General features: G+C 39.5%; 1 protein-coding gene across 5 annotated transcripts in view; it reads right to left on the bottom strand.

The window, feature by feature from the left end:
* The window catches only part of DOCK8 (dedicator of cytokinesis 8), a 90,731-nt gene that overhangs the window by 32,774 nt on the left and 30,106 nt on the right, over positions 1-27,851 (bottom strand). For all 5 annotated transcript variants that reach the window (XM_017808328.1, XM_017808329.1, XM_017808330.1 and 2 more), the window contains 20 exons: positions 27,420-27,505; positions 26,153-26,219; positions 25,755-25,904; positions 25,059-25,139; positions 24,106-24,265; positions 23,356-23,495; positions 23,046-23,139; positions 21,724-21,886; positions 16,887-17,004; positions 15,300-15,370; positions 14,599-14,737; positions 12,648-12,749; positions 11,826-11,921; positions 9,596-9,830; positions 8,478-8,642; positions 6,538-6,713; positions 4,634-4,729; positions 3,670-3,765; positions 2,731-2,880; positions 181-294 (listed from right to left, as the gene is read on the bottom strand). In XM_017808328.1, coding sequence (XP_017663817.1) covers positions 181-294; positions 2,731-2,880; positions 3,670-3,765; positions 4,634-4,729; positions 6,538-6,713; positions 8,478-8,642; positions 9,596-9,830; positions 11,826-11,921; positions 12,648-12,749; positions 14,599-14,737; positions 15,300-15,370; positions 16,887-17,004; positions 21,724-21,886; positions 23,046-23,139; positions 23,356-23,495; positions 24,106-24,265; positions 25,059-25,139; positions 25,755-25,904; positions 26,153-26,219; positions 27,420-27,505 — 2,499 coding nt within the window. The remainder of the gene's footprint in view (positions 1-180; positions 295-2,730; positions 2,881-3,669; positions 3,766-4,633; positions 4,730-6,537; positions 6,714-8,477; positions 8,643-9,595; positions 9,831-11,825; positions 11,922-12,647; positions 12,750-14,598; positions 14,738-15,299; positions 15,371-16,886; positions 17,005-21,723; positions 21,887-23,045; positions 23,140-23,355; positions 23,496-24,105; positions 24,266-25,058; positions 25,140-25,754; positions 25,905-26,152; positions 26,220-27,419; positions 27,506-27,851) is intronic.

Raw genomic sequence — 27,851 nt, 5'->3', positions numbered from 1 at the left:
TTTTCCTGCAGACTACAAATCAAAAGAGGTTTAAACTCACTGCATATGCAATAGGAAATAGGAAATTTACCTGGACCTTTAACACAACTCAAAGGATCTTGATGGATAAACTAATCAAACAGAACAGAATACAGGACTGGTCATAAGCCAAATGCAATCCCAATCATGCATGGTGCCTACCTGATTGCAGTAATGTTTGATGAGATTGAACACAAATCCTCGGTCCATTAAAGAAAGAAGATCATACAAGAAAAATGCCAGGCTGATATTAATTTTTTCTGCTTGTTCACTTTCCTTGAAAAAAAAAAGAAAAAAATCAGTTTTGATGTATAAAACTTACATAAAGGTGGAAGACTTTATTTAGAGTCATGAAAAAGTAGCATAGGGGCCAGCTCCCCTCATCTCATGGGACATAAAGAACAAGATTGTTTTGGCTCTCCAGTTCACATAATCTTATTAAAATTGCACAAAATCACTTCTGTAAATTATTTCAAGTCTTGTAGCTTTCATAGAGCAATATCACAGGATGAATGAACAAGTTCATCTATGCAAACCTTTGGGGTGACAACAATGAAATGGAATGTGAGACTGTTCTGAATTCCCTATTGGCTGCAATCCTGCATATGATTTTTTTTTTTTTTTTTTTTGCCTGTTGAGTCTCAGAGAATGCCGGTTCAGGTACTTAAAACATAAAATATTGCTCTAAAATATTAATAAAAAACTGTGCTGTCTTTGCTGATGGAATGCCAAGTATTTTGTTTAGAAATTCTAAGTGTAAAACTTACAGTAACAAAACACTGCTAAGATAAATCTTGAGAGGTTTATTATTCAGCAGCTAAGCTGTTGCATGCTTAGAATTGGCCTGATTACCAGAGATACACAGCCTCAAGTAACAATCACACAGAACTTAATGTGGTCTCTAAAATGAGGCTACAGTTACTTCAAACATACCAATTTAAATCATAAAATCTCAGTAGCATATGTAGTTTCCCGAGAGGAATTAATGGAGATGCCTGAGGGATCTGCACTCACTTAATGTTCAGAGCCTTCAGGTGAGCTCACTCAAAACTGACAGAGGAGATGACTGAGAAAAATATTGCCCCTGCTGGCACCTCTGACTAGTAAGAACAGGTGTGCCTCACCTCAGGGTGGCCACAATTTAATTCTTCATTTTTCAACCTTTTTGTTGCTCTTCAGGAATACACAGCACAGAATTTACACAGCAAAATATTTCTCTGTGTGAAGAAAAAACTAGTTTCCACGACCTTATTGGATAGGCTAGCATATGCCAGACATATAACTGTAGAAATCCAGGACAATCTGACATGCTCAACCACGTATCATAACATTGATTATTACTGCTTGGATTTAAAAATCAAACACCCATTACCTACTGCTTGTACAACTAACCAATGGCCCTAATTCTGAAGACACTGCAGTGGGATTTTCATACATAAGCACGTTCTATCAAACTCACTCTATCAATATCAAATTGAACTAACAGGCCACAAAAACTTGTGTATTTCTTGTAAGGAAGCAATAAATACTAGTGTGTTAGCAGAGACTACAGTTCTGTTAAAATATTTTTAATGTAACAAATTTTTATTTCATAACTTATTTAAAAAAAAAAGTCACTGGTGCCTTAAGTAAACATTTATGTGGAAATGATTTCTCTGCACGTGGCTATCACGGAAGCACATCAAATGACTGAGCAAAGGCTAAAGCTTTAGGAACAACTTTCTGGTGGACAGTGACAACCCCTTCTGCCATTCTCTGCTTCCATTTGTCTGGTCTTGCCTTTTCCCAGTTTCTGCTCCTCAGCAGCACGGCAGCGCACACTTGGAGAAAGTGGATCAGGAAACTGAGCTGGCTGATAAGTGATATGGCAGGCCAGCTCTGCAGCCTGCTCTGCTCTGTGGCAGAGCACTCTGCTGGGCTAGCAAGTGCATTTGGCAGCTCTGGGACATGAAAACAAGTTGTTTGCAACAACTAAGCAAACAGTGACTCAATGCCTATCTGTAGCCTAAATTTTGTCTACAGGCCAGTGTAGAGTGGTATCAGTGGTATAAGCTGACAGTAGCAATGTTAAAATATAAATTGCAATTTGTGATCCCTTCCACTTTATAATCTGTTATATCAGTGCAACTCTTTAAAAAGAGAAAGAATTTCATGGGACTTAGGGCTTATTTTTTGTCTTTAATTTTCAAGTAGCCAGTGCCTTTTTACAGAGATCAGGGGTTAGATCACTTGCTTTTGCAACCCTCATAAGGAACTCTGCCTTAATATTGCAGAGTCCACTGCTACAGAGAACTCAAACGAGGAATAAAACACAATGCAGTAGGAATGAGGGTGACTGTAAAGGGGGATAAGAGCAAGAAGCCCTGCTTGGGCTGCAGTCTGATGCTCTGGCTAACCTGGCATAAAGCATCACTGCCACTGAAAATGGATGCTCACCCTTTCCTGCCAATGGGAAAGGGAGTTCTCTCCCTGTATGCTGCAACCACACTGAGAAGCAAGCTGGGGAACTGAGCTGAAGAAAAACGATCTGCCAAAGGAGTGCAAGGCTGACCTTTGCCTTGCAACAACTCTAACTTAAGATTCATGTGAAAATATTGCCTCAGTATTGGCCTAATTCTAGCAAGACTCCTGAAGTTTAAATGGGATTAAATATAGCTCAGGGTTACACAAGGTCAGTAGCAAGGATCCATGCTGATTATTCCATGCACTTACTTTTGGTGGTTTGACTAAAAGTGCAGCAATCTCTGAAGTAATCACACTAACTATAGTGGTAATATCATCTTTGAAGCGATCAGAAAACCGAGTTCTTCGTGGGTTGTCTTGCTTCTCTATGTTATGAACATACTGAGCCATACTTTTTATCTGTAAAGTAGAAAAAAATACTAAAAAAATGCCCAAACCAGGGGTAAAATACTGCTTTAAGTTTGTTCATGGAAGTAAGATTTCCTACTTCTTTTTCCCTCAATGTAATCACTCGTCTTCTCAGAGCTGTTGTGATAAATCCTACTTGTAGTGGCAATGACAACAGAGGGCTTAAGACTCAAACACAGACAGATATTGATTTCTGTCCATATTCATGCAGTTGGCTACTCTCAGCACCTGAAATCAGAATCACCCTCCCCCAGACCCTTACATCTGCAGTTCTGAAATGCTGCTGTTTGCATCTTTTTCCCTCCATGATGGACAGGGAGTGACATGTGTGGAATTCTTATTTTTTGACCTGATGTTGGGTTACATATTTGCTGCCAGTGGAAATCAGTATGCAATTTCCACTGACATACATCACCTCAGGGCTCTGTAAAACTGTGCGTTTGTGGAGCTTTGTCACTGCTCCCATGTTATTAACAAAATGGAAAAGACAGGAACAGGTATTCACAGAAAAGGAAGGGCTTGGTTTGATGAGTGTCTCAGTCTTTTGGAAGCTGTGGACCACTGCTCATGTAGTTCATGCAGAACTTTGGCACCACAGCCATCAGTGTGGAATGGGGGTGAATATGAAGAATTCTTTAGTTGTATTTCCATTATTTGAGACCTTCCTTTATGCAGTGGGGCTGAATAACTAAAGAGGTCACCACCCAACTAAATCTGTGCCTGAAGTACCTACTGGATTTCACCATTAACTAACTGTGAAATATCACTGTCAAATCTTACCAGGAGCTCAAAGAAGAACCAGGCATACTTGAAGACAGATTCTCTCACCATGCCTGTGCTGACCACCATCTGCAGTGCCAGCTCCTCGTGGAAATGCTAGATAATAAACACAGACTGTTGGAAAATGGCTTCTCAATCAGCTCGTCTTCCATTTTCAACATTTCCCCATCTTCCCTGTGGGAAACTCCTCCATACTGTGGAGTCTGCAGCTGGATGGGGATGTGTGGATGTAGGATAAGAAGGCAGATTTGACCAAAATGACATTTAAAGAATGTTAGTGACACACAGACTTTGGGACCCAATTTTCTGTTGATCCAGAACTCCGAGTAACTGAACAGGGAAATGCCTTTGGTCTATCCTCAGGCCACTGGCTGTTTGTATGACAGAGAGCAGTCATGTTTCCCACTACCCACTAAGTGTTTTCATTTAGCACATCCATGTATTTTTGAGAGGAGGTAGAAGTAAGATTGAGTCTGTGGTGGGAGGGAAGGATACAGCAATAACCACAGCAGACCTTCTATAGAGGTCAGGATGGAATTTCTTGGTTCTAAAAGCTAAAAAAAGCGACAAAGAAGAACACTCTACAGAAGAAAGAGGTGGCAAATACTTCTGAATGGAGTTTACTGTAACATGTAAAGGCAAGTATCCAAGGGTAAACAGCAGTGGAAAAGCTCTAAGATCTTGAGAAAGAGAGCAAAGTAGGATCCAAACAGGCTGCTACTTGTCTAAATCTGTCCTGGAAAAACAGTCTAAAGACTCTGGAGCAGAAGCAGAAAAGTTTGAGTAATATTTACCCAATGATTCAATATTCCACCACAAATGCCTTGTTTGATAAAACTGGTTGTCATTCTGTTCTGTTTCTCCCCTCTCCTCATTTAGAAATGCCAATTGCCAGCACTGCCACAGGATGCTCCATGTTCTGTTAATGAGTTCCCTCAGACATAGTGGTACCTTTTCAGCCTACCTTTTTATTGGATGGTCTTGGGTTTGCACAAATACTTGACATGTCATTTGTCCCTTCAACATAGTAAGACATCCGACTGGAGCTGTGATCCACAGGCTGGGGGACACAGTCAGAAGAAAAACATAATAGTAAGTTAATAAATGACTTAAGCTCATTAACAGAGATGAAATCAGCAGCAGCGGGTTGTTTGTTGGTTTTGTTGTTGTTGTTTGTTTTGTTTTGGGTTTTGGGGGGTTTTTTTGAGTGTTTTTGTTTGTTTTTGGGTTTTTTTGTCTGTAGTTTGTTGAATTTTTTTTAAGGTATGCAGAGTTGTTCACCTAAACAGTTCTTTTCTTTCCTTCCCCCTGTCCCTCTTCCCACTGGAGGCTGAAGACCCCCTGAAAGCAGGAGCCACAGGAGGGTGCAAATGCCAGCACTGCCATCGCGTGCCCAATGGCAGCACTGCAGCTGTACTTACGAAGATACGATTCACCCTTGAAAAGGGTGTAAATTTATCCTCTGGTGCTACATCTGAAATTAATTAGTCTTCCTTCCATTAAAAGCAATGCAAATTAAAAAGGCAGTGAAACAGCAGTAGCCAATTGTAAATTGCCACATTTATCAATGGGATGGAGCTGTAATATGAAACATTTTAATTTTGTGTTAATTTGGAAGCATGCCTTGAGCTCTGGGGTTTGGGTTCACACCGCCCCCCCCCCCCCCCCCAGGGCAGAGAACATTAGAGTAAAAGTCATAAGGCTATTAAATTCAAGTCTATGTTGTTAAAAGTTGCTATGGGTGAATACATATGCCCATATGAACAAACCAAATAAACTGTCAAAGCCTGTGCATCATACTAGTTCTGGTTTCATTTGCCAAAGACAGGCACCCATTCACTTTAACCAGAAAGACACATGGTCATTCAATGGAGAAAAGACTTCAAAATGTTTCTGAAAATAACGTACTTGAGAAGCAGTATTTTACAAATGTAACACAAAGAAAAGCGAGGTGGGGTAGGGTTCAGAGCTCATCAGACCTGCTGCTGTAGAGCACTGCCAGGGCTGCAGCTAGCAGCAGGCTCCCTGCACAGGTAAAAAAAATCCTGCTTTTGTCAGAGGCACAGCTTCCCAGCTCCAGCTGAATGGGAACCTCTAGATTTTGGTTCCCCAGAGAGCTGAGCATAACCATCTTCATAAAGCTCTGAGATGAGCCTGGGATGCTGCAGACCAGGAAGCACCAGGTACCAAACAGGGAAGCAAAATCCCGTTTCTCAGATGTCATCAACATTTCTGTCCTGCAAGCTGTTGGTGGCATATGTAGTTGCGGATGAGAAAGCCAGAAGAAGCTGGTGTTTCATTCTGTGGTTGAGTGAAGTAGTTTGAAAAGACCAGTTACAAACTATGCACATGGCACCTGTACTATAGCCAATATAAAATTATAGGGCCAGTGTCATATAATTGCCTACTTTTTTTTCTTAAACAGGAAATTATTTAACACCAAACATAAAAATAAATATGTAAATAAAAAAATAGAAGAAGGAAAAAAGAAAAAAAAAAGAAAGAAGGTCTGTGGCTGCACTGACTCTGTGCAACTTGAAGCAGACCAGGTCAGCAGATATGAACAGAACCTAAATGTCTGGAATAACAGGAGAGTGAGGCATGTCAAAAAAACAAATCCCTCAGTTGGAGGTCTGAGCCACAAACAAGAGACAGAGTTCCTACCTCTTGCTCTTCACTGATAAGAGACATCAGAATTTAGCATTGGGATTTAACATGGGTCTATGACACATCAGATAAACAGCGAATGCTTCTGGTGATACATACCAGAAACATTTACAAGACGCAAATCCAACCCTCAAAGACAAAATCTAGATTATTAAGTTTTGGACTGTACCACTCTCCTGATATTTGACTTTGTTCTCTTACCTTGGATGACATGATGTTTTTGACCTCCTCATCAGTAGCAGTTTGTGTAACAGTGATGTCAGGATTGCTGCAGCTGATCACTCGGCTCTGCAGGAGTTTACTTCCAACAGACATTGCGGAAGTGCGTCCAAATGTGTAATAACGAGACTCGGTTGAAATGGTACTGCTGCCTGCACCTGCCCATAGGGAGATGTTTGAATTAAGACTAAAGGACATATATATGAGACAAACATGAGATTCAAGCCAGTTTTGCTCAGTGCTGTTATAGCATTTTGACAAGATGAAAGCTTCTGAAAATCCCACCACCAACTGCTTCATTAACAAATTACACAGGCATTGAATGACAAGGTGCAGATATTATCGCAGTTGACAGCTCACAGGGTGATTGCACAAGTAGTAACAAAAGATTAATATGGCTACCTGAGCAGCAGCACTATTACAATAGCTCTTTCTTCCCTTCAGATCCTTTTAATTTGCTGTAGATGAAGACAATATTCACAGGCCTAAACACAAAATACCACCTTCAACATATAACATTTAATACCATGTGCAAAGTGTCCAAGGAGGCAAGGAGCACTGCCATCAGGAATTTCACTAAATGATTATCTAGTTTTCAGTTTCACTATGGACCTTATTTTCCAAGGATAAAGAATTTCCAGGTGTATGTGAACTCAGAGATTTTAGCACATCGTAACATCAGCCTAAATATCCCTCAAGGGGGATTTAAATAAATACTTGCAAGAGAAAAAGGCGTACATATCTTTAGCTCCCACGGCACAGCTGCTTGGTGGTAAGTCATTTAATATATACCAATTGATTAAATGAATCCTGTAGGCTTTAGGACAATGACTGCAGCAGAATAACAGAGTGGTTGAGGTTGGAAGGGCCCTCTGAAGGCCATCTGGTCCAAACCCTCTGCTCTAGCAAGATCACCTTCAGTCAGCTGCCCAGGACCATGTCTAAACTGCTTTCTGCTATCTCCAAGATGAGAGACTTGGGCAACCTCTCTGGGAAACCTGTGCCAGCGCTCAGACATCCTCACAGGAAAGAAGTGCTTCCTCATGTTCCCTGTGTTTCAGTGTGTGCCCATTGCCTCTGATCTTGTCACTTGGTGTCACTGGAAACAGCCACGTTCTGTCTTTTTTGCACTCTCCCTTCAGCATCTTGTGTACGCTGAAGATCCTTCCTGACCATTCTCTTCTCCAGGCTGAACAGTCCCAGCTCTCTTAGCCTTTCTTCATTGAAGAGACACTCCAGTCCCTTTGTCACCTTTGTCGCCCTTGGCTGGTCTCTGTCCAACATGTTCATGTGTCTCTTGTACTGCGGAGTCCAAAACTGTACACAGCACCCTAGGTACGGCCTCAGCAGGGCTGAGAAGAGGAGAAGGATCATCTGTCTCAACCAGCTGGCCAGCATACAGCATTTTATCCTCTCATGACATCCTTAATACAATGGAGAAATTGGTTGAGCTTGGCCCTATACCACTTGGCAGTAAGTTAGTTTGCACAGAAAGTAATTTACCGATGTACAGGCCAGTAAGAAATTGGCATCTTAAGGTCATTTTAATTTATGAAGGAAATTCCTCTAGAGAAAGCTTCAGTTTAGGCAACATCTCTTGCTTTCATCTTCATTAAGCTACAACATTGCCTGAAGCTGTGGAGTTTTCTCACCTCAACCCTGCATCTTAAATGAACAACTGAGAGATGGAGATTATGAGTGGCAAGTCCATGTTGCTCTTTGCAGCGCTGATATTCCTGAGCTACCTCTGAGAAAAATGATACATCAGAACAGTACAGTGCTTAAACAGTATGCAGTTAGGGTCTGAGAAGTTGTTTGCTATCTTATCGATCAGTTCCTTAGGTCCTCCTCTTACAAGTATCATGCTGAATAGCATGTATCAAGAAAAAAGAATACTTTTGCAACCCTTGCACCAATAATACCTGGTTTGACCGCTTCCCTTTGAGGTTCTGGCAGACGAAATATGTAGTACACATAAGATGCCAGGAGGCAATTCCTCCCATGCTGATCTTTGCTCAGCTCTTTGCTGTTGTGAAGACTGTTCACTATTGCAACCACAGATTCAAAAGCAAACTGTGAGAAGTTGGCTGTGAAACAAAGACAAGAATTAGTGTCAAGGTATAATACTGAAGGGTATAATGTAATTAGGTGAGGGCATTCTTTGCAGCAACAACTAATCCTATAAGCTTCAATTCAATCCTTTAAAAATTCAGAGCTCTAGACAGTAAGTGCTCTACCTGACCCGATCCAAAGTCTACATAGGCCAATAAATACTCTTCAGCAGATCCACTGACTTTCAACACAGTCACTGCTATTCTGTCACTCTGTGCTACATAAAAGCAGATTCTAACTGTTAATTATAATTTCTAGCAGCCTTCACACATTTCCTAAAAACTACCTACCTGAAGAACACTAAGACTCATTGTTCTCCAGCCGACAAATACAAGGTAGCAAGCTTTTGCACAAATATTGTAGTAGATGACAAGCATTGATTACCAAATAAGATAGGAAACAAACTGCACCACTGTCTCCAAGTATGCCTTCCCTCCAGAGTTAACATATGTGATAGGTAACTGGCACCCTCAGTAACAGAAAAATCAGTGTGCACTACTATAGCCTCTGGTTTTGTGCTCATTCAACACTCTCTAAAGATATTTGGACAGAAGATATGGTGCAGACAGCAAGTGTCAGCTGTACGATAATGATTTTGCTACTGTTTTACTTGCAAAACAACTGAATTCCATACAAAGTTGAACCGCAACCACTTTCTGATCTGTATTTTCAGGTAAGTAAACTACTACAGTTTAATGTATCTCCCAATCAGAGTCTGAGAGTCTTATATGTAGGGGAAAAGGAGAGAAGGCAGGAACTCAGCTAAACCTGATTAAATTGTGCAGCGAAACTGTGTCTTGAGAAGCACGACTCTTTCTGCAGTGGACCACCCCAAATATTAAATCTGAGCCTGGATATTTAGCAATCATTTCCCCCACATTTCTAGGTTGCTTGCACTGCCACTTGAAGGCCATGAACCAGTAAATACCTGTCTGGCCAGCTATAACCATGGGCTGCACAGCCAGCTGGAAAAGTTTATCTAGTACCAAATGCAAAAACAAGACAAGAGGTTCAAGGCGTGAAGAATTCAAACAAATAATGCTGAGTTTCAATTCATGTTCCAGTGAAGCCTCTGTAATCTTCTGATCCATCAGTCGAATGGGGAACGTCACTTGACTTTCCAGAGAATGGCACAAAGTGAAGAACTTCTCCAGGTGGTTGTCCTGCAAATACAGTGCACTCAGTTAACAAAGTTGATACAGTTCAGGCTACTGGTAGCTAAGCAAAGCCTTATTGTACTATCTGATGGGTGAAAGAAAAGATTTTCAACCTGGCTTTCAGTGGTGGCTGCTCTTTGTGATCAATTTGTAAAGCAACCGTCACAGCCTTTTGTTTGCTCCTTTTCATCTGGCTCAACCGCAGACTGTGGTTAGATCAACTTAAAGGCAGAAAAGTTAAAGCCCTTACTAAAGTGATTGCTTCATTTATCAAAAAGACTGTTCCTTCTATCAGATAAAACTCTGTCATCATACGTCTATAGTCCCCCTGCAACTCACATCTAAGTTCCAGCTGCATATAATTTATGTGCCCTATGAGTATGCCCTACTTGTATTTATTTAAAAAGCATGCTGCAAAGAGATGATGGACCTGCATCAGACACAAGGCTCTAGCTGACAGGACTAGCTATCGGGATTAACTAGAATGTCATGATGGGTAAGAGACACTGAAAAGCAGCAGAAATAAAATAAGGCTGCTCTGCCTCAAACCAGTATTTCAATGAGATGGGCAAAGATCCAATGTCCTGAATGACCAGAATCATTGAGTTCTCATCCAGAACTAAGCTTGTGTTACCACATGACGTGGCTTTCACAAGTGAGCTGCCTAATGCATGCTGGCAGTGTAGAACCTGTCCATGGAGGCAGGGAGGTGCTCTGTCTCTGGAGATGTGGACACAGTATCTGAACTAGCCTTGCAGAATAGAAGACGCAGACTGAAGAAACTGGCACTGTGCCCTGCCAATGTCTTTCAAACACAGCTTAAACAGACTCCTGCTGAGCTGAGAGGACACCAGGATCCCCTATTGTTTGATGTTACTTGCTGCTGAGAGTGCTCATTTGTTCACTTCTATCAATAGATTTCACAGAATCACAGAATATGATGAGTTGGAAGGGACCCCTAAGGATTATCAAGTCCAACCTTTAGCCCTGCATCGGACCATCCCCCAAGAATCACACCATATGCCTGAGAGTATCATCCAAACACTCCTCAAACTCTGTCAGGCTTGGTGCTGTGACCACGTCTCTGAGGAGCCTGTTCCAGTGCCCAGCCACCCTCTGGGTGAAGAACCTCTTCCTGATATCCAATCTATAGCTTCCCTGACACAACTTCAGGCCATTCCCTGGTGTCCTGTCTCTGGTCACCACGGAGAAGAGATCAGTGCCTGCCCCTCCTCTTCCCCTCATGAGGAAGTTGGAGACTGCAATGAGGTCTCCCCTCAGTCTCCTCTTCTCCAGGCTGAACAGAACAAGTGACCTCAGCGTTCCCCTCAAGGCCTTTCACCATCTCTTTGGACATTGCCCTCCTTTGGACATTCTCTAATAGCTCAGTATCTTTCTTACATTATGGTGCCCAAAACTGCACACAATATCCAAGGTGAGGCCACCACAGTGCAGAGCAGAGCAGGACAATCCCCTCCTTTGACCAGCTGGCAACGCTTCGCCTGATGCCTCCCAGGACACAGTTGGCCCTCCTGGCTGCCAGGGCACTGCTGACTCATATTCAACTTGCCATCAACCAGGACTCCCAGGTCCCTTTCCATGGCACTGCTTTCCAGCAGGTCATTCCCCAGTTGGTATGTATATCCAGGGTTGCCTCATCCCAGGTGCATAATCCAGCACTTTCCCCTGTTTAACTTCATATGGTTGGTGATTGCCCAGTCCTCTAATTTGTCTTGGTCTCTCTGCAGGGCCTCCCTGCCTTCAAGGGAGTCAACAGCTCCTCCCAGTTTTGTGTCATCTCTAAACTTGCTTAGTATGTCTTTCATTTCACCAAAGGATTTCATTCACCGAGGATATCCGGTTATTTCCAAAGCTCTTAAGTTTTTTTTAAACCTGTGTGAGCTTAAACATCTTCATTTCATAAACCTACAAAGTTGGCCTAGGATATTTGAATTTTCTGTGAAATGAAACTACAGCTATGTGTTGCTCCTGATGGATTACCTGAGTATGAACAGATGAAACAGCTTGCACTTCAACAATGAAAACACCTTTGTGTCCTTCAACCCACTTAATAGGTGGTGTCTGAGATGGCATTTTCTGTGATGGAAAAGAAATACGGGAGTCATCTTCCTTTTAACAAAACAGAAAGTCTGTTTACATGGGGTTCTATAGTCTATTCACACTATTCACTTCACTTTAGATGTCCAAATTCAGTGCCACACAGAGGTCCACAGCTAGGCATCACCTTGTTCTGATACAGTAGTTGGAGAGAAGTTGATGCACTGATCGGGGAAATTTTGAGAATTTTAGTGGGATGCCTAGCACAGACTGTGTGAATATACATCTTCTGATAGGATATTTTTAAGGCTAAAATTTCCCAGTTAACGCACCGCCAAAGGCACTCCATGGTGCTGTGGTGCAGTTTAAAGCCTCTGGACAGTTTCCTACTAGCTATGTTTACTCAGAGGGCACAGTTTTCTCCCCCAGTAGCAGCACCTGATTCCCTCTCCCACACAGCCACAAAGAAACCTAAGCAAATCATGCTTATATGGAAGAAATCAAATTATTGACTTGACACTGTCTAAACAAATGCATCCCCGATTAGACAATTTACGAGAATTTGCTTGAATAACTAACTTTAAAAAAAAAATATAACAACATAAAATAATGACACCAGTGACAATAATAACAACAACATTTTTCTCCAGACCTTCCTCCTTTTAAAGGACAAACAGTAGGCATTGCCTACAAGCAGACAGCAATGTTAGTTTGTAAAACACTTACATTAGAAAAATATTATCTTTTAATAATTTTGTTTGTTACCTCAGGAGAGTGAATCGAATAGTGTAAAGGCAGCTTATCCAATGCAACAGGAAGACTATAATGTCCAGTTTGAAGACGATCATTTAATAGAATCGGCAGCCACTGAAACAAATGAAGAGAAAACACAGCAATATTCAGCATGATATATGATAAGAGCTATTTATCTAATTTGTTAGGTACAGTCAACAAAACAACAAATGAGATATTGACCCAAGTTTCACTGCTCTAACATATTCCACAGTAATTTCTTTGTATTTTAAATTCACTGATAGCTACTGTGCAAAAATGTTAAAAGCTGCTTTACAAACCATCTCTTTTGAAGAAAACAAACACAGAGCTTCTCATGTGTGACATATATTTTTCTAATAAATCCTACCAGAAGGATCTAGCAGAGTTCATGTTTTTATATAAAAAGTTGTGTATCTTGAATACACTGATCCTTGGTTTTGAAGCAAAGCAACAGATTTGAAGTTCTGCTTATCATGAATTGAACATCTTCAGTGTGGTCACTATGAGGATTAAAGCCAGACTGACTTATCATTCATATTCATATGACCCTGCATTCATATTTGGATGCATTTAATTTTTGTCTTAGTCAGGTCTGAAAGAGGCTGTGCATTTGAATATCACAGGGAAGAAACATTTTGTATTTAGGTTAACAGAAACTTGAAAATAAAGTCGTCGTCTATGTCAAGTTTTCCTCCTGAACTACAAACTAATTTATAATAATAAATATGGCCAGTCTTCGCGAGCGAAGATTTGGGAAAGGTGTTTAGAGCCTGCGCAGTGGATTTTTTAGGTGAGACACAGCGTGCGCTGAACTGAGCCCACCCTTTAATCCTGAGGTTCATCTGCCGGGGCCGAGTGAGCTTGGACAGTGGCAGTGAGGGTCTCAGGACCTTCCTCAGGACGTAGGTTTGTTTAGAGTGACCTTCTCTTAGATGGATTGCCTTACAGGGCTAACGAGCTCCATCTGCCCGGGGGGCCGGGAATCAAACCCGGGTCGCAGCGGTGAGAGTGCTGCACCCTAACCACTAGACCACCAGAGCCCCCACAAACTAATTTATTTCTTAACAATTCCACTGACACTGGTGGGACTATAACTGTCCATAAAATAAAGCCAATTTGAAAGGATTTTCAGTACTGGGATTAAAAAAAACCAAAAGCCAACAACAACCAAACAAAATCCACAAACACAAAAAACACTCAAACTTCATTGTGGGAACACATGGAAAGCACTTCTCTGGCCCCACAGCTCAATTGCTGACCACAGCTCTAGGACATTTTCAAATCTGAAGTATTATCATCTTCTATGCTTTCCTTTTATATTCTCTCCAGTTAGAAATATTGATTGATAAAGAAAAAGGTCAAAGAGACTATGCTATAATATGTACTTCTAAACCTAAAACATGCTAGTCTCAACATGAAGATAAAGAATGCAAAGGAATTACATTTTAGTTTTTAGATTCTTTCTGGGTTTTTAATTTTTATGTGGATAAAAGACAATTTAGAACAGAAGTTATACACCGTATAAAACCTCATTAGAGTATTCTATTAGCTATTGCTTCATGTATGAACATAACAGTAATAAATGTAATTGCATATGTTTTAAGGTATTTTTTTTTGCAGTAAATGGAATCTAACAGAATTAGATTATATGCTATAAAGCATTGTTGTTGCAAATGTTTCGGTACATGCTTCAGTTGAATCAGGTGAATTCATTAAGTTCAAAGATATTTAACATTGTAAAATTACAGGATGAGGATATAATCTAGCTCAGGTTGCATCTAGTTTCTATGAATTCACATTAAGACCTTCCATTTGCTTTGATGTATTGCCATAACCAGAAAGAGAATAAATGACAAAATTCCTCACAAGCAAAGAGTCTGTTTGCATGGGATGTAGATATGCACACACACATACACACACTTATGCATCACACGGAACTTACTGAGTACCCTAGGAGGGTTTCCACAGATGCTCCTTGCTTTGGTTGGCAGCTGATGTGGTAAAATGTGAACAATAGATGGTGTTTCTCTGTGAGTTTTGCTGGCAGCTTAATTTTCACTTCTTCGTAAAAGTCAGGGGACCTGTTTAAAAAAAATGCCAAGCATGTTTCCTATGCAAGTATGAGACGGAACAAGAGGCAAATTTGCCAGCAGCTGTGACCTATGTACAGCTTTGAATCAGGAAGAGAATAGATAGTATCAGCTGGACTGTTTTAGCTTCACCCCCATCTCTATACTTTCAAAAACATTCAGTCTTAATTTTGGATTCCAGAATTACTGCTGTGCAAATCCTAAATCCCAAATTCACATTAATGAGAATGAGAACAAAATGTCCCATCAGCTCTTTTAGATCTGTGAATTCATTGAAGTGAATTATGTTAAAAGTTGTACTGCTTTCTGCTCCTGCTCATTAATCTTCTTATTAAGAATATTCTCAACTACTGAAAAGCTTCAAAGAAAAAAAGCAATGGTTGCTTATGCAAATGCATGTAGCAAACCTAATTAGATATGATAAATCACATAAAATGTAACTGTTTAAAATGGATTAGTAACAGCATTCCTTGACGAACTATGTAGGCTAACAATTATGTAAAGAGATAATGATTAATACTTCTCAAGTCCTAGGAATAGTAACAACACTTACTTATTATGATATGTGATAGCCGTGTATATTTCTTGGACAAATTCTGGACCTGAAGATTTCCCAAAAATTACCTACATTATGAAGAAAAGAAAGTAACAGCAATCAGAACTAAAGCATCACCATCATCTTCTATAAATTTTAAGACGGTATCTGAAGACTTAAAATGACTCTTCAATTTTATCTTAGCTCACTAGCACAAATGTCTTATTACCAAGCACCTTCCCCACACACCACTCAGGGTAAAACACCAGAAAAATGGAGCAGAGTTATCTTCAGAGTCATTGACTCCCTCACATCATTCTCCAGTCATGCACTAAAAAATTAGAAATTGCAGGAAAAAAGTTATGGTAAGCCACTTATACAGTCACACTGCCTTTAACTAAGTGCTAAAATTTAAAGTATTTTTTAAAGTTTTGTTTTTCAGCTGTAGCCTGTTTATTTAGGGTGAGATACATGTCATCTTACCTTAGAGGTCTAAAGTTCCTTTACAATCAGTGAGGAGAAATAGGCCTTTCTGGTGCTAGATTTGCTTCCCTCATTTCAGACTCAGGCCCATGGTAAGGTCCTGGAATCCAGTAACTTTAAAGGGAGCCCTGAGACATGAGCTTATACAAGAATCTCTGTACAGTGTGAACCCACGTGTATTGAGATGCAGCTCACAGTGGAGAGGGAAGCCAGATGAACTGTGTCTGTCCCAAGCATTTGTTAAAAACCTAATCATAGCATGGGCAGAGTCTAAGGAAACTAATAATGCAGTATTGTGTAAAAGGTGTGACACTCAAAAGGCACAGCTCCAGCTCTGGAAGAAGTGTGGCTTGGGAAAACACTGATTTCAGTTCCATAGGTCATGTGGAATAAGGCTGTGAAGCAACATCAGCACACTGAAAAAGGCTGGTTGGGTGATAGTCCTTGGTCCAACAAATTGTTGGACTAAAGTCTCCTCAAAGTAATATTTCCACTTATTTTTTCCTTCTCTAACACATAAAATCACAGAAGACTTTTTTCTCAATGTCATTCTCAAATAGCCAACAACAGTGTCAGAAAATGTCCCCAAAAATTCAGGCTGAAGAGACATCTGGGTTTAAACAATTCAAACCGAACATCTCAAGCTTGGTAAATTTGAATGGAGGATGTTACAATAAGAGATGTTGCATAACCTAAACACAGACAGTACTGCCTGCTCTGCTAGTAGTGTACACATAAGCGTTCAAACACAGTGTGTTTCAAACATGGAAAACTCTACCTACACTGCATGATTGTGCACCTATTCTTAAAAGGTCTCTGAAGCTCTGTGAATTTTACCATTGGAGTTTCCAACAGAATATTGATGCAATATGATGTCAAAAGGTAAGAAGACTTATCTAAGAAAGAGAGGCCTCTGGTTCCACTAGAACGACAAGTTTTTCTTGTTGTGGGTAAGGAGTACAGCCCTGCTTTCTGATGAGAATGGAAAGCTTCACAAGCTCTCTGATGTTAGGTTTCCTAGGGTCCCACTAGAAGCTGTGGTGAATGATGATTCCTCTCTTCAGAGGTTCCTCAGGAATGCATGTAAACAAAAGTCTGCTAAGAAATGTCAGCACTTATTACCGGCATTGCACAGGAAGGCTCTTCACCACACATAAACTGTATCTTGATGGTAATGTTTCTTGCAGAAGCCAGGCGGTTAGCAAAATTCAGCCTCTGAGGGTAAACATACAGGAGATTTCTGAAAGAAAGGTAAGAAAGAATAGAATGGGTAAATGGTAGGCATTTCTGTTTGAAAATTAAGTGCACAAACTAGCATCTTGCTGACTTCTCTCCCTGTCCTTCAATTCCACCTACATAGTGAGAGATTTGCCAGAATTTCATTTCAAAAGTTCACAAGGGAAAGCTAAGTTCTTGCTGTGACACATAGAACATTCTATGTTTAAGATTTCTCATACAGTAAGCTATGTCTTTGAGAAGGCAGTCTTCCTCTCTGCCTCTTTTTTTTATTTTTTTAATATGTAATTCCCTGTTACAAATGAACTATTGTCTTTGCTTCATGTAACAAAAAGTAGGAACCTCTCGAGAAAGCAGCTCCTTTCTGAGATGTGAATAATCAGATTTTGGAAGGGGGAAGGAATCACTCAGAGGTGATAAAAACAAGGAAAACAACAACCGAAGTTCATACATTTGTAGCTTACAGCAAAAAAAAAGGCATATATTTCTAGATTATACAAATCAAAAAGCAGTATCAATGAACCTGAGTAAATACAAATAAGAAATTTTGAACTGTAACTCTATAAACTTCCTTTTTTAAGTAATGTATATGAATAATGCTTTGAAACACAGCATATTTTGCTGTTTACTAGCTTCTGTACATGAATACATCACTACACTTCAAATTTCTGTGAGGAATTTGGCAGCGTAGATAGTCTTCCAAGTTCAAAACCCAACAATTCTAGTAGAAGAGTCAAAATGCTAATAGAAAGATTTTTCTCCAGTAAAGTTTATGGCAAATATGGGATTTCAGGTAAGCCTGGATTACACATACATTCTGGAATCATGATTATGTCTATTTAGTGTCTTGTTTCCCCAGTCTGGTATAGGGTTTTCACTGTTCATCCTCCAAGTGTAAGGAATAAGACTAGTGTTGGTGGGAGCATGCTGGCTTTCAGTGAGAAACAATGAGGACTTCTCATGGGTTTTCATGCTTTCTCTTTGTTTGTGACAGTCAGAACCTGCACACAGAATCGCTCTGTTCTTATCCCAGACATCTCCTCAGCACCATTGTCAGCTGACAAGGGTGAGCAGCTTTGGAGAATATTGCCCTTAAGTCAGACAGTCCATTTTCCATTATTCCAAGACCTGGAAAACTCTTGTTGATTCTCCTTATTGCAATGTGTCACAACAGATACTACACAGTCCAAGCTACTTCTTTTAACCAACATACCCTATATGGGCCATGGCATGCCTTAGCAAAAAAAAATAGCATGTAACTTGCCTTTCCCTTCCTTCAGAATGGTACTCCTGCCTGTCACACTAATGCACTTTCTTCCTTACCATCTCAAGCGCAATTTCTGCTTTGCCAAACTCTCTCCAATATGATGTTAAGGAAAGGTAAGTGAAAGAGAGAAATATATCAGTAACCTCCACTGAATTATGCTCGGGGGAATGACATATTAAATGAAGGATATTGTCAATATTACATCTGCCAGAGGTGAAGAAATACATGTAGGGGAGGCTGAATAATCCAGGCATTGCTTCATTAATCTGCAGCCTGGGACAAGATGTCACAAATCCATATAATGTACCTGAGCACTGGATTTTACCTTTAGACGTGGCTTGAGATTAAAGATATGTAAAAACATAGAGAGCTCTCTGCTGACTACACAACCAAGGAAGCATTATTCCAGTACGTACTCTACTGAAAAGCTAAAGCTGGTGCCATTTATGCTCAAGCAGTTTTAAAGATTTTGCTTACATGTGTATTAAACACATCAGCACTGAAGAAGAATAGAGATAAATGCTGACTGGATATCCTGAAGAGATGAAAGTGATGGCTGACTTCTAAAGCAGAAAGGTGAGGAGATGATCAAAAGAGGTTCCCTGACACAGGCATGAATTGTAGACCTACTGCTGACCACTGCCTAAGTCCTACTGCCTGCCAGCATCCATAAACTCCAAAAGCCTGAGAGGAAGCAAAGACAAGGAGCATTTCACATGGCAGTTAGCAGGGTCATTGGGGCAGCAAATACTGCTGTCTTTTAAATAACAGGACAGCTAGGATACCCATAAGGATGTAGTGAGCTCCAGGAGGCATTGTGTTTCCCTTGAGGTTCTTCGCTGAGCAGAAATATTCAAACAACATGCCACAGAAATTACTTTTGTTCAGTGTGATTAAATTTCTCCCCTCACTCCCCATACAGAAAGTGCAGAGCTCTACCTCCAGATACAGTTAGATGTGCTTAAAAGGCAAAAGAGCCATTCAGGGGTCAGCATGAGTCTACAAAAGCCATGGCAGAGTACCCAAAATCACTGAGAACAGAGTCCCAAAGGCCAGCAGAGTCCTGGGTGAGACACAGATCCAGACAGCTACTCTGGGTTGGAGACTGACCCAGCAGATGTATGATAGAGAAGAGGCTATTTCAGAATCAGTTACTTGCGGAGAAAGCAAAGGGCCCACCCAGCCTCGTACAGGACACCATGCAGCAATTCTCACTCAAATTTGCTGACCTTCCTACACTTTCATGGGACTTAGCAGTGATTTGATCACTTCCTATGGGCAAAGCAATGCAGACCTGTCTTCTGCCAAAATAAAATCTATTCAGAGTTTCAAGTCTGTGACCCTTCTCATTGAATATTCCTATTTGTAAATATTGCTTGTTCATATGTGTGACATAACAAAATCCTTCCCCTTGCTAGATTACACCTTGTGTGAGGTATCAACAAGCGCATCTCAAACTTCCAATGAATAGTAGGCATGTTCATGGATGACTGTGACAAGAATTCCATACATAGCAAAACACAGCATATGTGCAAGTAGCCCCTATCGAAACAAACCAGAAATGTCCTGCAGGTGAACAATGATGGATGGGTTAACGTTGACATGTAAAACTTACGGTACTAGAAACAAAAACTGATACATCCGTTAGTTACAATTTTCAGTATTCACTGATTCCTCTACAGTTTTGGTGAGGAATCTTCCGGGAAAAAAAAAATTGAAAGTTAAAATGCACATCATAAATAGTTAACTAAATATGGAAACCTGCTCTAGTCAGCACAATGACAGAACTTCAATGTGTCACATTCAAGAGGGTGGGTATGTGTCATATATTCTGTATCTTACTATAGATAATTTGGATAAGCATCTGAATGATTTTTCTCACGCTGCTAAAATTTTGAATCACCTGAAGAGATGACCAATGGGCCTGCAGAAGACTCATAGGGCTACTATGTTATCTCTGGATTCCACGGGCAGAGAGGCAGAAAAGAGTAGATAATGCTGTGACAGCAGTAACAGGAATAAGAGACCATTATACACCAATAGTCTTTCCTCATCCCAAACTAGTCGAGAATGGGGTAGAATGACTACCACCAAAGTAGAAGGCCTCCAGCTCACATTGCAGACTACAGCAAGTCTGAGCGCAGCACTGAGTGGTTTGCAATTAAATGAAACAAAACAGCAAATGAAAGGGTTTTTTCCCCCTTCCTCTAAAAATCCCCAAAGTGTTAGCCACTTCCCCATTAAAGAGAGGACTTCTGTGCTGGTTAAGCTGAGTTACTGCTGAAGTGATGTGACAAATCCCTCTTCCTCAGCACCAACATTTCATAGTGGCAGTAAACAGCATAATTTTCATTTATACTTAATGAGAAAATAAAATGACAAACAACCTTTAAATTATATGATTTTTCCTATTAAAAATAGAAGGCTATGAAAGAAATAAATCTTGGAATGTTTTGACATTTTCAGGGAAGTATTTTTATTAAAGAAATATAAGTACACAACAAAAAGAAGTGCTCAATTTCACAGAGCACAAAGACAGTGGGCTGGCTGATCTCTCTGGCATAAATCAGAAATAGCATCATTTAAAATAATGGCATTACACCAGTAAAAAAAGCTAGCAAGAGCTGAGTTCAAAGACTATAACGGAAGACTCCACTTCTCCTATCACAAAGGAAAAAGCTATTATTAGAAAAAAAGGAGGCTTTTTTCCTCTGAAATACCTTAATTTGGTCAAAAAAAAAAAAACAACAAAGAAGTAAACACAACCTTTGCATTTCTTCTAAAGATTCAGGAGAAAAACTGAAGATAGGTGTTTCACTAGTATTTGTCTGGATATTTGCACAGGTATAGTTATGCCAGTTTGTATTTTTATAAGTTTTCATTTATTTGGTATTCAAGTACATTTCTATATTCATGGTAATGTTGATGGAAAACAGGTAATTATTTTATTCATTTTTCATTCTTTTTAATGTCTGCATGCATAGCAATGGTTTGCAGAACTTACAATCAAAAAATTAGGAAACATTAAATCAGCTGTATCACACTACGAGGCCATGAGAATCAGTTATGACTAAATTGCTTAAATAAGACAGGATGATTCTACTTTTCAGATTAGAGGAAAGGGAATAAAATAACAAAAACACTTCATATGTGGCTCTATTTAAATTCAGAGTTACTTTGCATAGTTTAGTTTAATCTCAGACTCCAAGAGAGAAAGAGAGAAAAAGAGAAAGAGAAAAATTTTCAAGGGACAACACAATTAGATTAATAAATACATTATGGAATATCCTGCAGGTATTTTATCTTGAAATAGCTAATATGATTAAATTGTCAGCCTAATGCATAGTCTTTCTTTTTTATATATATAATTAGTTTCTATTTCTGAAAAAAATCTAAGTCACAATTATTTTTTAAAATAGATCTTTAAAAATTTAAAAAATATACATTCTTTCTTACCTATAAATGGTATGGGGAACATACACTTCTCTAACTGGGAATTCCAAAATCTCTTTGTGGGGACGATTACGGTTTTCTGGAAATGGCTTCACTGGCAGAAGTTCTGGTGTCAGACAATAACTAAGGTTTTCTGGAGCTGGGGAAATCTCCAGTTTAAGTGTTCCTTTAAAATTAAATCACAAAATCTCAGTAAAAATATAAAAAATAATCAATGTATAATAAAAGAAAGATGAAAACAATATATGAGGTTACATAGCAACGGTGCAGGAATAAGAACTGGATCTTGGGCTGCATGAGAAGGAAAGCATAAGTGTAGAAAGACTACAGAGGAAGTAGCCTACACACATCCCTTTACATCAGGACAAAATATGGCTTTTTAAGACTATCCTGTACTATTTCAAGTAAATAGAAAAAAGAAAGGAATACTATATGCTGGGTTGATATTCTAGTATCTTTTACACACAAATAATACATTTGTCTGGGAGACAAATAAAGATAAAAGGGCTGCTGTCTAATACAGTTCTCTGTCACTCTACTTGCTCCCCTCAGATTCTGCTCTGATTAATCTCTGCCAAATTAGACACCACCCACCAGGACAGCCAGGTTTGTAGTGGTCAGCAGTTAAACAGTTAATACTGATAACATTTACCCAAGTATCAACAGACTGTCTGTTTAAATTCTGTGCTGTGATAACTGAAAACCGTTTGTGGAGCTCAGACTTGCCATTTCTGGCAATCAGTTAGAAAGGAAAAGCAGCTTTGCCCTCAGTTCATATTTTTTAAGGTTCCTCTGTGACCCAGAAGTGCCTGAGCTGTAATTTATATAAAATGAAAAATTAAGCTCGTCAGGGGTTTGACAGTAGCCAAACACTGTCTCTGCCTCTCTACTTTGCTAACAAACACTGACTCAAATACCAAACTAAGATGAACAGTGTATACCTTTTAATCTCTCTCTACAAAATATGAGCCATTTCAAAGTATTGAAGGGAAATGACAAGGATCTTAGAAATTTGCTTTAAAGTACTGTCTTCAAACAATTTGAACAATAAGAAAAGACATCCAGTAGATACACTGTAAATTAGCAAGGAAAGCAAATAATTTTAGAATATCAAGCTAAATATAACTCTGCATACTAATTCACGCAGAAAAAAAAAATTCAAAATCATCTGTGTTCAGGTTGACACTGGGAACCCAGGAAGTTCCTAAATGGCACCCATTATAGGCTTTAAACCCAAGTTAATTATATTTTGGGGTTGGAATTTACAGAACAATTTAGGGGAGAAAAATACACATAACCCTTTCCATCCACAATTAACTACATACCTGGTAAAGTCTTAATTCGTCTTTGCAAGGAAGATGATCTTTTGAAATCAGCTAAAAATTTGAACAGATCCTCATCACTGAGCCTGTCTCCCTCCTACCAGGAGAAAGACAAAAATCAGTACCTTTATAACAACACTCCATAACACTGAGAAAAGGTTTGTAAGTGAACTATGCTCCTGAGGCATGCATTACTGTGTACTTGACATGTTATCCTCTGTCCCCACACAAATACAACTGGTAATTTTTCCCAACACAATTCACATTACATAGATGAAAAATTTCTAAGGAAAACAGAAAGGGAATCCAGTACCTGTTTAAAGAAGGTGCCAAGGGTCAGAGAGATTGTTTTGAAATTGGATGCTGGATAGCTGTCCTCTGAGCCGAGACTTCTCTCAGAAGGCCTTCTTGCCTGCAGCAGTGTTGCCCTCTTGTCACTAGTGGACCCCTTCCCTTCAAATGGAAATTAAATAAAACATCATCTTGCTTTTTGCTTTTGCTGCAGTACAAAGATTACAAGAATACCTAGAAAACCACAACTTCCCAGCAACATCAGAGGATAGAGTATCTAAAACACTGCACTTTTATTTCAGACTGTGTGAAATAGTGGAATGTCAGGACACACCTAGAGAAGTGACATTATTTCTGCTGCAGAGCACAAGTTTACTCAAATTTTTAGTTCATGGGTTATGAAGCACATTAGTCAACGGTGTCGAACAATGGTCCTGAATACCCTAGAAACTAAGATGATAGGTATTTTGATTGCCCAGTATAGCTAACGAACTCCATGTGGTAAAGGGAGTTTTACTACTACAAAGCCAGTGTTCAGTGAAAATCAGGTCTAAACCAATAAAGAATATTTAGCAGACATAAAAATTAATATGCAGAGATGAAACAGTGAGGACATTGACTTGTAAGTGGTTGTAGCACTGACAAGGAAGATTGAGAAGACGTGACTTTGAATCTGTTATTCACTCTCGATGCTAGAGTGAATGATATTGTTTCCTATATTCAGTCCTATTGCAGAGTAATTTTGCATTACTTAGAAAAGTTGGACAATTACCATTTAAACTTTCAGTGTCAGGTATTTCTCGTTCAAGTGTTGAAAGGTTGAAGAAATTAGTTAGGCTTATGGGAATCCAGGCGAATGGCATTCTGTATTTCCCCAACCGCTGACAAAAGGACTCAGCTTGTGCTTTCAGTTTTTCAATCTTTTCTTTTGTCTAAGACAAATAAAATGATGACTGTTAAAAAAAAAAGCTATCAATTATTGTAATGCTATCATAGACAAAAATGTAAATTACATATTTACAGTTCAGTAAATAATTTGCAGCTATCTCTCATGTTTTCTTGCTACATCACTGTCAGAATTGTAGCTGTTTTGATTTGTACATTCAATTAGATTTTTTTTCAATGAGTTCATTTGCATCTGATCTTTATGGAGTGACCCACAAGTCCAGTATGAACTATCACCACGAAACATTAGCACGTTCTATGTCTTTCATCAGATATTGAAAAAATATTCTACTGCTATTGAAAGCAATATTCTAAAGGTGAGATGTATGGAAGTCCAACAAACAGTTTCAGCCTGTTCCATGGAAGTACGTGACCATGAATTCCTTGAATAGAGCTCATGTTATCTATGAATGACAGTACTGAACTAGCCACTACACACCACAACAGATTGTCTGCCCAACCAAACCAGTAACATGTCTCTGAGGTACAAATATTTCTGTGAATTCTGCATTCTAGTCATCTCCTTTGCTCACCCCTACCTGCTTCATAACTCAAGGCTTTGTCAGCATTAATTTCCAAAGGGGTCAGTAATGAAAATGCACCTTCCCTTCTCCTGACTTCTGTTGGTCACAGACACCAAACCATGGATACACTAACTGGTTTCCCCTCCAGTGTTTCTGATATTCTGTCCTATTCCAAAGGGTCTGATCTTTATCTGCTTGGTTTTTTTTTCACCTTTGCATTTTTTCATCCAAACATTCTTTATAGTTATTTACTTACCTTGCCAGTCTCACTTTCTTTAAGAACCATATAGGGTTCTGCACAGTCTCCAATTTCTCCTTGCTGAAGCACTTTTTCTATCTACAAAAACCAGGAAAATAAGACACTCACAAATAAAAAATATCACCCAAATAGTAACATACTGTTTCTCTAGCAATATGAAATAGCCTGCCTAAATGTACAACACAAAATGTTTATGGAGTGACTGACACTAGACCTCTTAGTCTTCCATCTGTTGGAGGGCAGAAAACATATATGTGACAACACTGTCAATCATTTACTACTGCATTTTCACTGAAATCAGGAAAATTAACACATTCCAAATTAAGTGGTTCAGGTTAAATCAGTTTCAGAATTAAACACACAAAATGATGCAAAGAGAAATAAATCAGAGCCAAAAAACTTCCACAGAATGTAAATAAAATTTTTAAAAGTGCCTTATTTCACTATACTTTTAATTTCCTTTTGGCAAAGATAGGAAATTCTAAGTATTTTGTATAACTAGAAGACAGGGTATCAATATAACTTCTAAGCTTTAAAGTGAGATATACCAAGTGGACACCTGCACAGATAATATTAAAAACTACTAGAATTAATCTCATCTAGAGGAAACCCATGTTTGTCGGCTTCATGAACTCAGACAACAGGCACAGCTGAAAACTGGAAGGACAGTGTCGAAGCAGCGCTGTAACATACCTTTATTACCAGATATATATCTGATGAAGGATATGTGACAGAAAATACTGCCGATCTTGCCTGAGTAGACAAGTCAATGGAGGGTGTATGAGAACGCAAGAATCCTCTTAATGAGTCAGAGTTGAGGTCACAATGAAAATTTTCTGAGATCTTGAAAAGAAAAAGGATTAAAATACATTGCAGAGAAAAAGTGCTTCAAATTTTATTTTAAAACAAGTCAAAAGCAGTATCTAGAACTACAAACAACTGCAAGCATGTGACCTTGACTAAATAAAAGGAATCGTGGATCAGATTACATGTGTGAAACAGTTGCAGATTTTTTTGTAAGGTTTCCTAAATTACTACTCCAGAGCTAAAAACCCAAGCCAACTCCACAAAAATATTGTATGCACACTTACCTTTTTTCTTTCCTTTATGTCATAGAGAGCTATGCATGCAAATAAAGGTTCGATCTCTATATCAAACCTGTTAGGGACAGACACACAAGACACTGATTGATACTGCACTCCTGTGGCTATGTATAATAAAAAAAAATAAAAGGGTTTTATTTTGACTGGCACTTTTGTTAGAAAATAAGGAGAAATACTTAGTTCCAGACCTCAGCTCTCTCCAAGTGTGGAGGATTTTTTTATTAGTGCATTATATTATAAGATTTCAAGAGGAAAAGAATGGAAGTAAACTGCATTCTATGTATTTTCTAGATTTTACAGAAACTGATCTCAGATATCAGTTAAAATTATTGTATATTTCTTGCTTTTTTTTTTTTCTGTGTATGAAGTTGTGCTGGTTTTGGCTGGGGTAGAATTAATTTTCTTCACAGTGCTTGGTGTGGGGCTGTGTTTTGGATTTGTGCTGAATACAGCATTGATAATATAGGGATGTTATACATATTACATATATATATGTATATAATATATAATAACAAACCCAAAAAGTTTTTGTTATTGCCGAGCAGTGCTTGCACAGAGCCAAGGTTTTTTCAGCTTTTCATACTGCCATGATGGTGAGGAGACTAGGGTGCATGGGAGGTTGGGAGGAGACACAGCCTGGACGGATGACCCCAACCGATGAAAAGGATATTCCACACCATATTCCAGGTATGACATCATGCTCAGTATAAAAAGTGGGGAGAAGGAGGAGGAAAGGAGGGGATGTTTGGAGTGATGGTGTTTGTCTTCCCACATAACTGTTACATGTGATGGGTCCCTGCTCTCCTGGATATGCCTGCCCACACAGGAAGCAGTGAGATAATTCCTTTCTTTTTGCTCTGCTTGCATATGCAGCTTTTGCTTTTCCCACTAAGCTGTCTGTGCCTTAACCGATGAGTTTTCTAGCTTTTTGATTCTCTCCCCAGTATCACTGGTGGGGGAGTGAGTGAGTGGCCACGTAGGGCTTGGTTGCCAGCAGGGGTGAAACCATGACAAAAGTCCAGTAGTGTGTAGGAACCAATCTGGTTTGTTTGAAATATATAACTTGGGCTCACTCCCAACTCCTTTTCACCCTGACAAGTTAAAGAGTTCTGTAAAGAGGGACAGAAATAGTCCTCTGCTACCCTAAGGAAGAACACGTGAGCATGTGAATTGCTGTACAGGACACCTGCAGTGGTGTCGCAGTGGGTAGAGAATTTCTGAGAAATGGGGACCGAAGCTTGTGAAGGATACTTACTTCAGAGTCTGCAGCTTCACCAAAATCCTGTTGCCCAGATGTTCCTTCGGGCGATCCGGCACTGGCCGTATTTCCACTGCATCTTCCTATAATTACACAGTAATTATAGTAATACTCAATCAAAACAACTGTAAATTTACATACTTGGATAAAACCTTTATGTAATGGTAGCGGGGCTGCTGCTACAGACTAGCACCTTCCCCCACTCAGTGGGCATTTAGTCTCTCCAGAGATGAAAAATAATTGATTTACTATTTCTAAATATTTACATTCCTGACCCCCGTCTGGCATTTACACCAAATATTTACACTTCTGGACCCCCAGTGAGAGTTACAGGGAAGGGTAACACCCTCACATAGCCCTATCACCAGCATGTGGCTTGACCCACACTGAGAGGGGTATAACAGGGCCTCAGGCAACACTGCGAGTCCA

This window comes from Lepidothrix coronata, unplaced genomic scaffold, assembly GCF_001604755.1.
Source record: "Lepidothrix coronata isolate B3197 unplaced genomic scaffold, Lepidothrix_coronata-1.0 Scaffold22, whole genome shotgun sequence".
Lineage (NCBI taxonomy): Eukaryota > Metazoa > Chordata > Aves > Passeriformes > Pipridae > Lepidothrix > Lepidothrix coronata.
This window is presented reverse-complemented; position numbering and strand designations above follow the sequence as displayed.